The sequence below is a fragment of the Oncorhynchus keta genome, chromosome 1 (genome assembly GCF_023373465.1).
Source record: "Oncorhynchus keta strain PuntledgeMale-10-30-2019 chromosome 1, Oket_V2, whole genome shotgun sequence".
Taxonomy (NCBI): domain Eukaryota; kingdom Metazoa; phylum Chordata; class Actinopteri; order Salmoniformes; family Salmonidae; genus Oncorhynchus; species Oncorhynchus keta.
This window is the reverse complement of record NC_068421.1, coordinates 6,135,034-6,150,461: the sequence shown is the minus strand read 5'-3', so window position 1 is coordinate 6,150,461 and position 15,428 is coordinate 6,135,034. Positions and strand designations below refer to the sequence as shown.

Sequence of the window (15,428 nt, the reverse complement as noted above, 5' to 3'; positions counted from 1 at the left end):
GCTAGGGACAGGGTGAGTCTGGTACCTGAACAGGGTTAGGGCTAGGGACAGGGTGTGTCTGGTACCTGAACAGGGTTAGAGCTAGGGACAGGGTCTGTCTGGTACCTGAACAGGGTTAGGGCTAGGGACAGGGTCTGTCTGGTACCTGAACAGGGTTAGGGCTAGGGACAGGGTGTGTCTGGTACCTGAACAGGGTTAGGGCTAGGGACAGGGTGAGTCTGGTACCTGAACAGGGTTAGGGCTAGGGACAGGGTGTGTCTGGTACCTGAACAGGGTTAGAGCTAGGGACAGGGTCTGTCTGGTACCTGAACAGGGTTAGGGCTAGGGACAGGGTGAGTCTGGTACCTGAACAGGGTTAGGGCTAGGGACAGGGTGTGTCTGGTACCTGAACAGGGTTAGGGCTAGGGACAGGGTCTGTCAGGTACCTGAACAGGGTTAGGGCTAGGGACAGGGTCTGTCAGGTACCTGAACAGGGTTAGGGCTAGGGACAGGGTGTGTCTGGTACCTGAACAGGGTTAGGGCTAGGGACAGGGTGTGTCTGGTACCTGAACAGGGTTAGGGCTAGGGACAGGGTGTGTCTGGTACCTGAACAGGGTTAGGGCTAGGGACAGGGTGAGTCTGGTACCTGAACAGGGTTAGAGCTAGGGACAGGGTGTGTCTGGTACCTGAACAGGGTTAGGGCTAGGGACAGGGTGAGTCTGGTACCTGAACAGGGTTAGGGCTAGGGACAGGGTGAGTCTGGTACCTGAACAGGGTTAGGGCTAGGGACAGGGTGTGTCTGGTACCTGAACAGGGTTAGAGCTAGGGACAGGGTCTGTCTGGTACCTGAACAGGGTTAGGGCTAGGGACAGGGTGAGTCTGGTACCTGAACAGGGTTAGGGCTAGGGACAGGGTGTGTCTGGTACCTGAACAGGGTTAGGGCTAGGGACAGGGTCTGTCAGGTACCTGAACAGGGTTAGGGCTAGGGACAGGGTCTGTCAGGTACCTGAACAGGGTTAGGGCTAGGGACAGGGTGTGTCTGGTACCTGAACAGGGTTAGGGCTAGGGACAGGGTGTGTCTGGTACCTGAACAGGGTTAGGGCTAGGGACAGGGTGTGTCTGGTACCTGAACAGGGTTAGGGCTAGGGACAGGGTGAGTCTGGTACCTGAACAGGGTTAGAGCTAGGGACAGGGTGTGTCTGGTACCTGAACAGGGTTAGGGCTAGGGACAGGGTGAGTCTGGTACCTGAACAGGGTTAGGGCTAGGGACAGGGTGAGTCTGGTACCTGAACAGGGTTAGGGCTAGGGACAGGGTGTGTCTGGTACCTGAACAGGGTTAGAGCTAGGGACAGGGTCTGTCTGGTACCTGAACAGGGTTAGGGCTAGGGACAGGGTCTGTCTGGTACCTGAACAGGGTTAGGGCTAGGGACAGGGTGTGTCTGGTACCTGAACAGGGTTAGGGCTAGGGACAGGGTGAGTATGGTACCTGAACAGGGTTAGGGCTAGGGACAGGGTGTGTCTGGTACCTGAACAGGGTTAGAGCTAGGGACAGGGTCTGTCTGGTACCTGAACAGGGTTAGGGCTAGGGACAGGGTGAGTCTGGTACCTGAACAGGGTTAGGGCTAGGGACAGGGTGTGTCTGGTACCTGAACAGGGTTAGGGCTAGGGACAGGGTCTGTCAGGTACCTGAACAGGGTTAGGGCTAGGGACAGGGTCTGTCAGGTACCTGAACAGGGTTAGGGCTAGGGACAGGGTGTGTCTGGTACCTGAACAGGGTTAGGGCTAGGGACAGGGTGTGTCTGGTACCTGAACAGGGTTAGGGCTAGGGACAGGGTGTGTCTGGTACCTGAACAGGGTTAGGGCTAGGGACAGGGTGAGTCTGGTACCTGAACAGGGTTAGAGCTAGGGACAGGGTGTGTCTGGTACCTGAACAGGGTTAGGGCTAGGGACAGGGTGTGTGTGTGTGTGTGTGTGTGTTACCTGAGCAGTGTCTACGGGATTGGGGGTAAAGGAGGTGTGTGTGTGTGTTACCTGAGCAGTGTCTACGGGATTGGGGGTAAAGGAGGTGTGTGTGTGTGTGTTACCTGAGCAGTGTCTACGGGATTGGGGGTAAAGGAGGTGTGTGTGTGTTACCTGAGCAGTGTCTACGGGATTGGGGGTAAAGGAGGTGTGTGTGTGTGTGTGTTACCTGAGCAGTGTCTACGGGATTGGGGGTAAAGGAGGTGTGTGTGTGTGTTACCTGAGCAGTGTCTACGGGATTGGGGGTAAAGGAGGTGTGTGTGTGTGTTACCTGAGCAGTGTCTACGGGATTGGGGGTAAAGGAGGTGTGTGTGTGTGTGTTACCTGAGCAGTGTCTACGGGATTGGGGGTAAAGGAGGTGTGTGTGTGTGTTACCTGAGCAGTGTCTACGGGATTGGGGGTAAAGGAGGTGTGTGTGTGTGTGTGTGTGTGTTACCTGAGCAGTGTCTACGGGATTGGGGGTAAAGGAGGTGTGTGTGTGTGTGTGTGTGTGTGTGTTACCTGAGCAGTGTCTACGGGATTGGGGGTAAAGGAGGTGTGTGTGTGTGTTACCTGAGCAGTGTCTACGGGATTGGGGGTAAAGGAGGTGTGTGTGTGTGTTACCTGAGCAGTGTCTACGGGATTGGGGGTAAAGGAGGTGTGTGTGTGTGTTACCTGAGCAGTGTCTACGGGATTGGGGGTAAAGGAGGTGTGTGTGTGTGTTACCTGAGCAGTGTCTACGGGATTGGGGGTAAAGGAGGTGTGTGTGTGTGTGTGTTACCTGAGCAGTGTCTACGGGATTGGGGGTAAAGGAGGTGTGTGTGTGTGTGTGTGTTTACCTGAGCAGTGTCTACGGGATTGGGGGTAAAGGAGGTGTGTGTGTGTGTGTGTGTGTGTGTGTGTGTGTGTGTGTGTGTGTGTGTGTGTGTGTGTGTGTGTGTGTTACCTGAGCAGTGTCTACGGGATTGGGGGTAAAGGAAGTGTGTGTGTGTGTGTGTGTGTGTGTGTGTGTGTGTGTGTGTGTGTGTGTGTGTGTGTGTGTGTGTGTGTGTGTGTGTGTGTGTGTGTGTGTGTGTGTGTGTGTGTGTGTGTGTGTACCTGAGCAGTGTCTACGGGATTGGGGGTAAAGGAGGTGTGTGTGTGTGTTACCTGAGCAGTGTCTACGGGATTGGGGGTAAAGGAGGTGTGTGTGTGTGTTACCTGAGCAGTGTCTATGGGATTGGGGGTAAAGGAGGTGTGTGTGTGTGTTACCTGAGCAGTGTCTACGGGATTGGGGGTAAAGTAGGTGTGTGTGTGTGTTACCTGAGCAGTGTCTACGGGATTGGGGGTAAAGGAGGTGTGTGTGTGTGTGTTACCTGAGCAGTGTCTACGGGATTGGGGGTAAAGGAGGTGTGTGTGTGTGTGTTACCTGAGCAGTGTCTACGGGATTGGGGGTAAAGGAGGTGTGTGTGTGTGTGTTACCTGAGCAGTGTCTACGGGATTGGGGGTAAAGGAGGTGTGTGTGTGTGTGTTACCTGAGCAGTGTCTACGGGATTGGGGGTAAAGGAGGTGTGTGTGTCTGGTACCTGAACAGGGTTAGGGCTAGGGACAGGGTGAGTATGGTACCTGAACAGGGTTAGGGCTAGGGACAGGGTGTGTCTGGTACCTGAACAGGGTTAGAGCTAGGGACAGGGTCTGTCTGGTACCTGAACAGGGTTAGGGCTAGGGACAGGGTGAGTCTGGTACCTGAACAGGGTTAGGGCTAGGGACAGGGTGTGTCTGGTACCTGAACAGGGTTAGGGCTAGGGACAGGGTCTGTCAGGTACCTGAACAGGGTTAGGGCTAGGGACAGGGTCTGTCAGGTACCTGAACAGGGTTAGGGCTAGGGACAGGGTGTGTCTGGTACCTGAACAGGGTTAGGGCTAGGGACAGGGTGTGTCTGGTACCTGAACAGGGTTAGGGCTAGGGACAGGGTGTGTCTGGTACCTGAACAGGGTTAGGGCTAGGGACAGGGTGAGTCTGGTACCTGAACAGGGTTAGGGCTAGGGACAGGGTCTGTGTGTGTGTGTGTGTGTTACCTGAGCAGTGTCTACGGGATTGGGGGTAAAGGAGGTGTGTGTGTGTGTGTTACCTGAGCAGTGTCTACGGGATTGGGGGTAAAGGAGGTGTGTGTGTGTGTTACCTGAGCAGTGTCTACGGGATTGGGGGTAAAGGAGGTGTGTGTGTGTGTGTTACCTGAGCAGTGTCTACGGGATTGGGGGTAAAGGAGGTGTGTGTGTGTTACCTGAGCAGTGTCTACGGGATTGGGGGTAAAGGAGGTGTGTGTGTGTGTGTTACCTGAGCAGTGTCTACGGGATTGGGGGTAAAGGAGGTGTGTGTGTGTTTACCTGAGCAGTGTCTACGGGATTGGGGGTAAAGGAGGTGTGTGTGTGTGTTACCTGAGCAGTGTCTACGGGATTGGGGGTAAAGGAGGTGTGTGTGTGTGTGTTACCTGAGCAGTGTCTACGGGATTGGGGGTAAAGGAGGTGTGTGTGTGTGTTACCTGAGCAGTGTCTACGGGATTGGGGGTAAAGGAGGTGTGTGTGTGTGTGTGTGTGTGTTACCTGAGCAGTGTCTACGGGATTGGGGGTAAAGGAGGTGTGTGTGTGTGTGTGTGTGTGTGTGTTACCTGAGCAGTGTCTACGGGATTGGGGGTAAAGGAGGTGTGTGTGTGTGTTTACCTGAGCAGTGTCTACGGGATTGGGGGTAAAGGAGGTGTGTGTGTGTGTGTTACCTGAGCAGTGTCTACGGGATTGGGGGTAAAGGAGGTGTGTGTGTGTGTTACCTGAGCAGTGTCTACGGGATTGGGGGTAAAGGAGGTGTGTGTGTGTGTTACCTGAGCAGTGTCTACGGGATTGGGGGTAAAGGAGGTGTGTGTGTGTGTGTGTTACCTGAGCAGTGTCTACGGGATTGGGGGTAAAGGAGGTGTGTGTGTGTGTGTGTGTTACCTGAGCAGTGTCTACGGGATTGGGGGTAAAGGAGGTGTGTGTGTGTGTGTGTGTGTGTGTGTGTGTGTGTGTGTGTGTGTGTGTGTGTGTGTGTGTGTTACCTGAGCAGTGTCTACGGGATTGGGGGTAAAGGAAGTGTGTGTGTGTGTGTGTGTGTGTGTGTGTGTGTGTGTGTGTGTGTGTGTGTGTGTGTGTGTGTGTGTGTGTGTGTGTGTGTGGGTGTGTGTGTGTGTGTGTGTTACCTGAGCAGTGTCTACGGGATTGGGGGTAAAGGAGGTGTGTGTGTGTGTTACCTGAGCAGTGTCTACGGGATTGGGGGTAAAGGAGGTGTGTGTGTGTGTTACCTGAGCAGTGTCTATGGGATTGGGGGTAAAGGAGGTGTGTGTGTGTGTTACCTGAGCAGTGTCTACGGGATTGGGGGTAAAGTAGGTGTGTGTGTGTGTTACCTGAGCAGTGTCTACGGGATTGGGGGTAAAGGAGGTGTGTGTGTGTGTGTTACCTGAGCAGTGTCTACGGGATTGGGGGTAAAGGAGGTGTGTGTGTGTGTGTTACCTGAGCAGTGTCTACGGGATTGGGGGTAAAGGAGGTGTGTGTGTGTGTGTTACCTGAGCAGTGTCTACGGGATTGGGGGTAAAGGAGGTGTGTGTGTGTGTGTTACCTGAGCAGTGTCTACGGGATTGGGGGTAAAGGAGGTGTGTGTGTCTGGTACCTGAACAGGGTTAGGGCTAGGGACAGGGTGTGTGTGTGTGTTACCTGAACAGTGTCTACGGGATTGGGGGTAAAGGAGGTGTGTGTGTGTGTGTGTGTGTTACCTGAGCAGTGTCTACGGGATTGGGGGTAAAGGAGGTGTGTGTGTGTTATCTGAGCAGTGTCTACGGGATTGGGGGTAAAGGAGGTGTGTGTGTGTGTGTGTGTGTGTTACCTGAGCAGTGTCTACGGGATTGGGGGTAAAGGAGGTGTGTGTGAGGGACAGGGTTGGCCCCAGCAAGTTTCGGACTCCGTCAAAGTCGTGTTTGTACTCCTTGATGGGTTCGATCCTCATCCTGTCCTTGGGTAGCAGGGCCTCGTAGCACGGAGCATAGCCCGGGGGGGGCAGGAACTTAAAGTCTCCATGGCGACCACCCAACAGTAAACGAGCTCTGAAGAGACAGGAAATCAAATGGGGTCATTTATAGAGCCAGGGGGTCTGTCTGTCTGTCTGTCTGTCTGTCTGTCTGTCTGTCTGTCTGTCTGTCTGTCTGTCGGGTCAACATTACATTACACCTCATCCAGAGCTGTTTACCACGAGCACATTCACCTAAGGTAGGTAAAATATCAATCAATCAATCAAACAACATGTTTTTTTGTACAGCACAAGTGTAGCCCCCATGCTGTCCTCCATCTTACTTGACTCCAGCAGAGAAACTGATGACGGGGAAGAACAGTCCATCTACGTTGAAGTTCTCGAACATGCCCTGGACCGGGTGGCCGTTGACCCGGAACGAGATACTGGGCACGCTCAGATCCAGACAGCACGACACCACATCATCAGCTGCTAGGGCATGCTGATTGGGCGACGCCACCTGGCGGGGGACGTGACCTGGAGAGGAGAGAGGGGAGGAGTCAGGGGGCAACTGGAAAACTAGTCTGGTTTCCATACTGTATGTGCTGTGGTCTGGTTCCATACTGTATGTGCTGTGGTTTGGTTTCATACTGTATGTTCTGTGGTTTGGTTTCATACTGTATGTGCTGTGGTCTGGTTCCATATTGTATGTGCTGTGGTTTGGTTTCATACTGTATGTGCTGTGGTCTGGTTCCATACTGTATGTGCTGTGGTTTGGTTCCATACTGTATGTGCTGTGGTCTGGTTTTATACTGTATGTGCTGTGGTCTGGTTTCCATACTGTATGTGCTGTGGTTTGGTGTCATACTGTATGTGCTGTGGTTTGGTTGTACTGTATGTGCTGTGGTTTGGTTTCATACTGTATGTGCTGTGGTCTGGTTCCATACTGTATGTGCTGTGGTTTGGTTTCATACTGTATGTGCTGTGGTCTGGTTTCATACTGTATGTGCTGTGGTCTGGTTTCCATACTGTATGTGCTGTGGTCTGGTTCCATACTGTATGTGCTGTGGTCTGGTTCCATACTGTATGTGCTGTGGTCTGGTTTCCATACTGTATGTGCTGTGGTCTGGTTTCCATGCTGTATGTGCTGTGGTCTGGTTTCCATACTGTATGTGCTGTGGTCTGGTTCCATACTGTATTTGCTGTGGTCTGGTCTCCATACTGTATGTGCTGTGGTCTGGTTTCCATACGGTATGTGCTGTGGTCTGGTTTCATACTGTATGTGCTGTGGTCTGGTTTCCATACTGTATGTGCTGTGGTCTGGTTTCCATACGGTATGTGCTGTGGTCTGGTTCCATACTGTATGTGCTGTGGTCTGGTTCCATACTGTATGTGCTGTGGTCTGGTTCCATACTCTATGTGCTGTGGTTTGGTTTCATACTCTATGTGCTGTGGTCTGGTTCCATACTCTATGTGCTGTGGTCTGGTTCCAGACTGTATGTGCTGTGGTCTGGTTCCATACTGTATGTGCTGTGGTCTGGTTTCATACTGTATGTGTTGTGGTCTGGTTTCCATACTGTATGTGTTGTGGTCTGGTTTCATACTGTATGTGCTGTGGTCTGGTTTCATACTGTATGTGGTGTGGTCTGGTTTCATACTGTATGTGCTGTGGTCTGGTTTCATACTGTATGTGCTGTGGTCTGGTTTCATACTGTATGTGCTGTGGTCTGGTTTCCATACTGTATGTGCTGTGGTCTGGTTCCAGACTGTATGTGCTGTGGTCTGGTTCCATACTGTATGTGCTGTGGTCTGGTTTCATACTGTATGTGCTGTGGTCTGGTTTCCATACTGTATGTGCTGTGGTCTGGTTTCATACTGTATGTGCTGTGGTCTGGTTTCCATACTGTATGTGCTGTGGTCCAGTTTCAACTGTTCTGCCTTACTATTATTTGACCATGCTGGTCACTTATGAACATTTGAACATTTTGGCCATGTTCTGTTATAATCTCCACCCGGCACAGCCAGAAGAGGACTGGCCACCCCACATATGCTCTCACTAATTCTCTCTTTCTTTCTCTCTCTCGGAGGACCTGAGCCCAAGGACCGTGCCCCAGGACGACCTGACATGATGACTCCTTGCTGTCCCCAGTCCACCTGACTGTGCTGCTGCTCCAGTTTCAACTGTTCTGCCTTATTATTATTCGACCATGCTGGTCATTTATGAACATTTGAACATCTTGGTCATGTTCTGTTATGATCTCTACCCGGCACAGCCAGAAGAGGACTGGCCACCCCACATAGCCCGGTTCCTCTCTAGGTTTCTTCCAATGGTTTTGGCCTTTCTAGGGAGTTTTTCCTAGCCACCGTGCTTTACACACCTGCATTGCTTGCTGTTTGGGGTTTTAGGCTGGGTTTCTGTACAGCACTTTGAGATATCAGCTGATGTACGAAGGGCTTTATAAATACATTTGATTTGATTTTGATTTGATTTGGTCTGGTTTCCATACTGTATGTGTTGTGGTCTGGTTCCATACTGTATGTGCTGTGGTCTGGTTTCATACTGTATGTGCTGTGGTCTGGTTTCCATACTGTATGTGCTGTGGTCTGGTGTCATACTGTATGTGCTGTGGTCTGGTTTCATACTGTATGTGCTGTGGTCTGGTGTCATACTATATGTGCTGTGGTCTGGTTTCATACTGTATGTGCTGTGGTCTGGTTTCCATACTGTATGTGCTGTGGTCTGGTGTCATACTGTATGTGGTGTGGTCTGGTGTCATACTGTATGTGCTGTGGTCTGGTTTCATACTGTATGTGCTGTGGTCTGGTTCCCATACTGTATGTGCTGTGGTCTGGTTTCATACTGTATGTGCTGTGGTCTGGTTTCCATACTGTATGTGCTGTGGTCTGGTTCCCATACTGTATGTGCTGTGGTCTGGTTTCATACTGTATGTGCTGTGGTCTGGTTCCCATACTGTATGTGCTGTGGTCTGGTTTCCATACGGTATGTGCTGTGGACTAGATAGGTTCATATTGTAAACTCTGAGGCAAAACGTTGACATGATAACAATAGGAAGGTGAAGCGTACCTGACCACAGGTGCAGTCCATCGAAGCCGTACGAGTAGAGGTCATCCCCCACCCCGTTGCCACCCCAGCCCTCTCCGCCCCCAGGATAGGGGGAGTACCCCTCCGTCAGGGCCCAGCCCACACGCAGGTGAGAGGGTGTGGCTGTCACGAAAGGCTCCACATAGTCTACCATCATCTCAAAGTACCACTTCTTATACTGAGTAGAGCCTTCGCAGGTTCCCAGGAAGATGTTGGGCCTCACACTGCAGATAGAAACACACATTCTGAAACCCTTAGAGCACCACAGGATAGAACAGAACATTGTATGTATATACACTGTATATATATAGAGAGAGAGAGTTGTATGTATATATACTGTATATATATAAAGCGAGTTGTATGTATATATACTGTATATATATAGAGAGAGAGAGAGTTGTATGTATATATACTGTATATATAGAGTGCCGAGTTCCAAAAGTATTGTGTGTGTGTGTGTGTGTGTGTGTGTGTGTGTGTGTGTGTGTGTGTGTATGTATATTGGGACAGTGACCCATTTTGTTGTTGTTGTTATGGCTCTATACTCCAGCACTTTGGATTTGAAATGATACAGTGACTGTTGAGGTTGAAGTTCAGGACTGTCAGGTTCAATTTGAGGGTATTTTGATCCATATCGGGTGAACCGTTTAGAACACAACCCCCCCATTTTAGGGGACCAAATGTATTGGTGACTCCAAGGCTTCCCACAGGTGTGTCGAAGGTGGCTGGATGTCCTTTAGGTGGCGGACCGGTCTTGATACACAAAGGGAATCAGCAAACAAAACATTATGAAGACCTGCTACATAGACTGACCTTCCCTGTGATACGCTTTCCAGTCCTTGTAGAGTCCATGCCATGACAAATTGAGACTGTTCTGAGGGGGGGTCCAACTCAATATTACAAGGGTGTTCTCAATGTCAGAACAGCCTCAATTCGTCGGGCCGTGGACTCTACAACGAGACGAACGCGTTCTCGCAGGGATGCTGGCCCATGTTGACTCTACAACGAGACTAAAGTGTTCCACAGGGACGCTGGCCCATGTTGACTCTACAACGAGACTAAAGCGTTCCACAGGGAAGCTGGCCCATGTTGACTCTACAACGAGACTAAAGTGTTCCACAGGGAAGCTGGCCCATGTTGACTCTACAACGAGACTAAAGTGTTCCACAGGGAAGCTGGCCCATGTTGACTCTACAACGAGACTAAAGTGTTCCACAGGGACGCTGGCCCATGTTGACTCTACAACGAGACGAAAGCGTTCCACAGGGATGCTGGCCCATGTTGACTCTACAACAAGACGAAAGTGTTCCACAGGGACGCTGGCCCATGTTGACTCCAGTGTGCTTCCAACGTGTGTCCAGTTGGCTGGATGTCCTTTGGGTGGTGGACCACTCTTGATACACACAGGAAACTGTTTAGTGTGGAAAAACTCAGCAGCGTTGCAGTTCTTGACACACTCAAACCGGTGTTCCTGGAAACTACTACCGTACCCCATTCAAAGGCACTTCAATATTTTGTCTTGGCCCATTCACCCTCTGAATGACACACACACACAATCCATGTCTCAATTGTCTCAAGGCTTAAAAATCCTTATTTAACCCAGTCTCCTCCCCTTCATTTACACTGATTGGAGTGAATTTAACAAGTGACATGAATAAGGGATCATATCTTTGGATTCACCTGGTCAGTCTGTGTCATGGAAGGAGCAGCTGTTCCTAATGTTTTGTGCACTCATATATATATATATATATAGTGCATTCAGAAAGTATTCAGACCCCTTGAATTTTTTCCACATTTTGTTACGTTACAGCCTTATTCTAAAATATATATTTTTTCAATCTACACACAATACCCCATAACGACAAAGCAATTTTTTAAAACCTTTTTGCAAATAGAAAATACATTAAAAAAACAAAACTGAAATATCACATTCACTTAACTATTCAGAGCTTTTACTCAGTACTTTGTTGAAGCACCTTTGGCAGCGATGACAGCCTTGAGTCTTCTTGGGTATGACGCTACAAGCTTGGCACACCTGTATTTGGGGAGTTTCTCCCTTTCTTCTCTGCAGATCCTCTCAACCTCTGTCAGGTTGTATGGGGAGCGTCGCTGCACAGCTATTTTCAGGTCTCTCCAGAGATGTTCGATTGTGTTCATGTACAGGCTCTGGCTAGGCTACTCAAGGACATTCAGAGACTTGTCCCGAAGTCACTCCTGCGTTGTCTTGGCAGTGTGCTTAGGGTCATTGTCCTGTTGGATGGTGAACCTTCGCCCCCAGTCTGAGGTCCTGAGTGCCCTGGAGCAAGTTTTCATCAAGGATCTCTCTGTACTTTGCTCCGTTCATCTTTCCCTCGATCCTGATTAGTCTCTCCATCCCTGCTTCTGAAAAACATCCCCACAGCATGATGCTGCCACCACCATGCTTCACTGTAAGGACGGGTTTTCTCCAGATGTGACGTGATGTTCCTCCAGAGTTCAATCTTGGTTTCATCAGACCAGAGAATCTTGTTTCTCATGGTCTGAGAGTCCTTTAGGTGCCTTTTGGCAAACTCCAAGTTGTCTGTCATGTGCCTTTTACTGAGGAGTGGCTTCCGTCTGACCACTCTACCATAAAGGCCTGATTGGTGGAGTGCTGCAGAGATGGTTGTCCTTCTGGAAGGTTCTCCCATCTCCACAGAGGAACTCTGTAGCTCTGTCAGAGTGACCATAGGGTTCTTGGTCACCTCCCTGAACAAGGCCCTTCTCCTCCATTGCTCAGGGCGGCCAGATCTAGGAAGAGTCTTGTTGGTTCCAAACGTATTCCATTTAAGAATGATGGAGGCCACTGCATTCTTCACCAGATCTGTGCCTCGACACAATCCTGTCTCGGCGCTCCGTGGACAATTCCTTCAACCTCGCGGCTTGGTTTTTGCTCTGACATGCACTGTCAACTGTGAGACCTTATATAGACAGGTGTGCACCTCTCCAAATCATGTCCAATCAATTGAATTTACCACAGGTGGACTCCAATCAAGTTGTAGAAACATCTCAAGGATGATCAATGGAAACAGGATGCACCTGAACTCAATTTCTAGTCTCATAACTAAGGGTCTGAATACTCATGTAAATAACATATATGTTTATAATATTTCTGCTTTTTATTCTATTTGATCAATTATCAATTAAAAAATATATTAAAACAAGTTTTCACTTTGTCATTATGGTCATTATTCTGTGAAGATTGATGAGGATTTGTTTTTATTTAACCCATTTTAGAATAAGGCAACAGAATGTGGAAAAAGTCAAGGGGTCTGAATACTTTCTGAATGCACTGTATATTATAGTAATAATTAGAATATAGACAGTGTAAATATATATATATATATATACAATCTACACACACACATATCTACACACACATATATATATATATATATATATTTACACTGTCTATACACTGTCTACACTGTCTATATTCTTATTCCAAATGGATTAAATTGAGATGTTGTGTCACTGGCCTAAACACAATACTCCATAATGTCAAAGTGGAATTATGTTTATATTTTGGGACATTTATACAAATTATTTAAAAATGAAAAGCAGAAATGAACCCGTTTCAGGAAACTATACACACAATACCAGTCAGAAATGAACCCGTTTCAGGAAACTATACACACAATACCAGTCAGAAATGAACCCGTTTCAGGAAACTATACACACAATACCAGTCAGAAATGAACCCGTTTCAGGGAACTATACACACAATACCAGTCAGAAATGAACCCGTTTCAGGGAACTATACACACAATACCAGTCAGAAATGAACCCGTTTCAGGGAACTATACACACAATACCAGTCAGAAATGAACCCGTTTCAGGGAACTATACACACAATACCAGTCAGAAATGAACCCGTTTCAGGGAACTATACACACAATACCAGTCAGAAATGAACCCGTTTCAGGGAACTATACACACAATACCAGTCAGAAATGAACCCGTTTCAGGGAACTATACACACAATACCAGTCAGAAATGAACCCGTTTCAGGGAACTATACACACAATACCAGTCAGAAATGAACCCGTTTCAGGGAACTATACACACAATACCAGTCAGAAATGAACCCGTTTCAGGGAACTATACACACAATACCAGTCAGAAATGAACCCGTTTTATACACACAATACCAGTCAGAAATGAACCCGTTTCAGGGAACTATACACACAATACCAGTCAGAAATGAACCCGTTTCAGGGAACTATACACACAATACCAGTCAGAAATGAACCCGTTTCAGGGAACTATACACACAATACCAGTCAGAAATGAACCCGTTTCAGGAACTATACACACAATACCAGTCAGAAATGAACCCGTTTCAGGGAACTATACACACAATACCAGTCAGAAATGAACCCGTTTCAGGGAACTATACACACAATACCAGTCAGAAATGAACCCGTTTCATACACACAATACCAGTCAGAAATGAACCCGTTTCAGGGAACTATACACACAATACCAGTCAGAAATGAACCCGTTTCAGAAACTATACACACAATACCAGTCAAAATGAACCCGTTTCAGGGAACTATACACACAATACCAGTCAGAAATGAACCCGTTTCAGGGAACTATACACACAATACCAGTCAGAAATGAACCCGTTTCAGGAACTATACACACAATACCAGTCAGAAATGAACCCGTTTCAGGGAACTATACACACAATACCAGTCAGAAATGAACCCGTTTCATATACACACAATACCAGTCAAAATGAACCCGTTTCAGGAAACTATACACACAATACCAGTCAGAAATGAACCCGTTTCAGGGAACTATACACACAATACCAGTCAGAAATGAACCCGTTTCAGGGAACTATACACACAATACCAGTCAGAAATGAACCCGTTTCAGGGAACTATACACACAATACCAGTCAGAAATGAACCCGTTTCAGGGAACTATACACACAATACCAGTCAGAAATGAACCCGTTTCAGGGAACTATACACACAATACCAGTCAGAAATGAACCCGTTTCAGGGAACTATACACACAATACCAGTCAGAAATGAACCCGTTTCAGGGAACTATACACACAATACCAGTCAGAAATGAACCCGTTTCAGGGAACTATACACACAATACCAGTCAGAAATGAACCCGTTTCAGGGAACTATACACACAATACCAGTCAGAAATGAACCCGTTTCAGGGAACTATACATACAATACCAGTCAGAAATGAACCCGTTTCAGGGAACTATACATACAATACCAGTCAGAAATGAACCCGTTTCAGGGAACTATACACACAATACCAGTCAGAAATGAACCCGTTTCAGGGAACTATACACACAATACCAGTCAGAAATGAACCCGTTTCAGGGAACTATACACACAATACCAGTCAGAAATGAACCCGTTTCAGAAACTATACATACAATACCAGTCAGAAATGAACCCGTTTCAGGGAACTATACACACAATACCAGTCAGAAATGAACCCGTTTCAGGGAACTATACACACAATACCAGTCAGAAATGAACCCGTTTCAGGGAACTATACATACAATACCAGTCAGAAATGAACCCGTTTCAGGGAACTATACACACAATACCAGTCAGAAATGAACCCGTTTCAGGGAACTATACACACAATACCAGTCAGAAATGAACCCGTTTCAGGGAACTATACACACAATACAAGTCAGAAATGAACCCGTTTCAGGGAACTATACACACAATACCAGTCAGAAATGAACCCGTTTCAGGGAACTATACACACAATACCAGTCAGAAATGAACCCGTTTCAGGGAACTATACACACAATACAAGTCAGAAATGAACCCGTTTCAGGGAACTATACACACAATACCAGTCAGAAATGAACCCGTTTCAGGGAACTATACACACAATAGCAGTCAGAAACACACACTCAAGATGTTTATTTGTATTTTCACTATTTTCTACAATTGTAGAATAATAATGTAGACATGAAAATGATTAAATAACACACATTGTATACTAAACAAAAAAAAGTGTTAAACAAATCAAAATATATTTTAGATTTTTTTAGAATAGCCACCCTTTGCCTTGATGACAGCATTGCACACTCTTGGCATTCTCTCAACCAGCTTCATGAGGTAGTCACTTGGAATGCTTTTAAATTAACAGGTGTGCCTTGTTAAAAGTTCATTTGTGTGTTTGAACCAATCAGTTGTGTTGTGACAAGGTAGGGGTGGTATACAGAAGATAGTCCCACTTGGTAAAACACCAAGTCCATATTATGGAAAGAACAGCTCAAATAAGCAGAGAAAAACGACCGTCCATCATTACTTTAAGACAT

At 47.8% G+C, this 15,428-nt stretch overlaps 1 protein-coding gene across 1 annotated transcript in view; it reads right to left on the bottom strand.

The window, feature by feature from the left end:
• ryr1b (ryanodine receptor 1b (skeletal)) overlaps positions 1-15,428 on the bottom strand; it is a 301,559-nt gene that overhangs the window by 215,469 nt on the left and 70,662 nt on the right. Inside the window, exons 17-19 of the mRNA XM_052469270.1 lie at positions 9,071-9,312; positions 6,330-6,522; positions 5,866-6,082 (exon numbers count right to left, since the gene is read on the bottom strand). Coding sequence (XP_052325230.1) covers positions 5,866-6,082; positions 6,330-6,522; positions 9,071-9,312 — 652 coding nt within the window. The remainder of the gene's footprint in view (positions 1-5,865; positions 6,083-6,329; positions 6,523-9,070; positions 9,313-15,428) is intronic.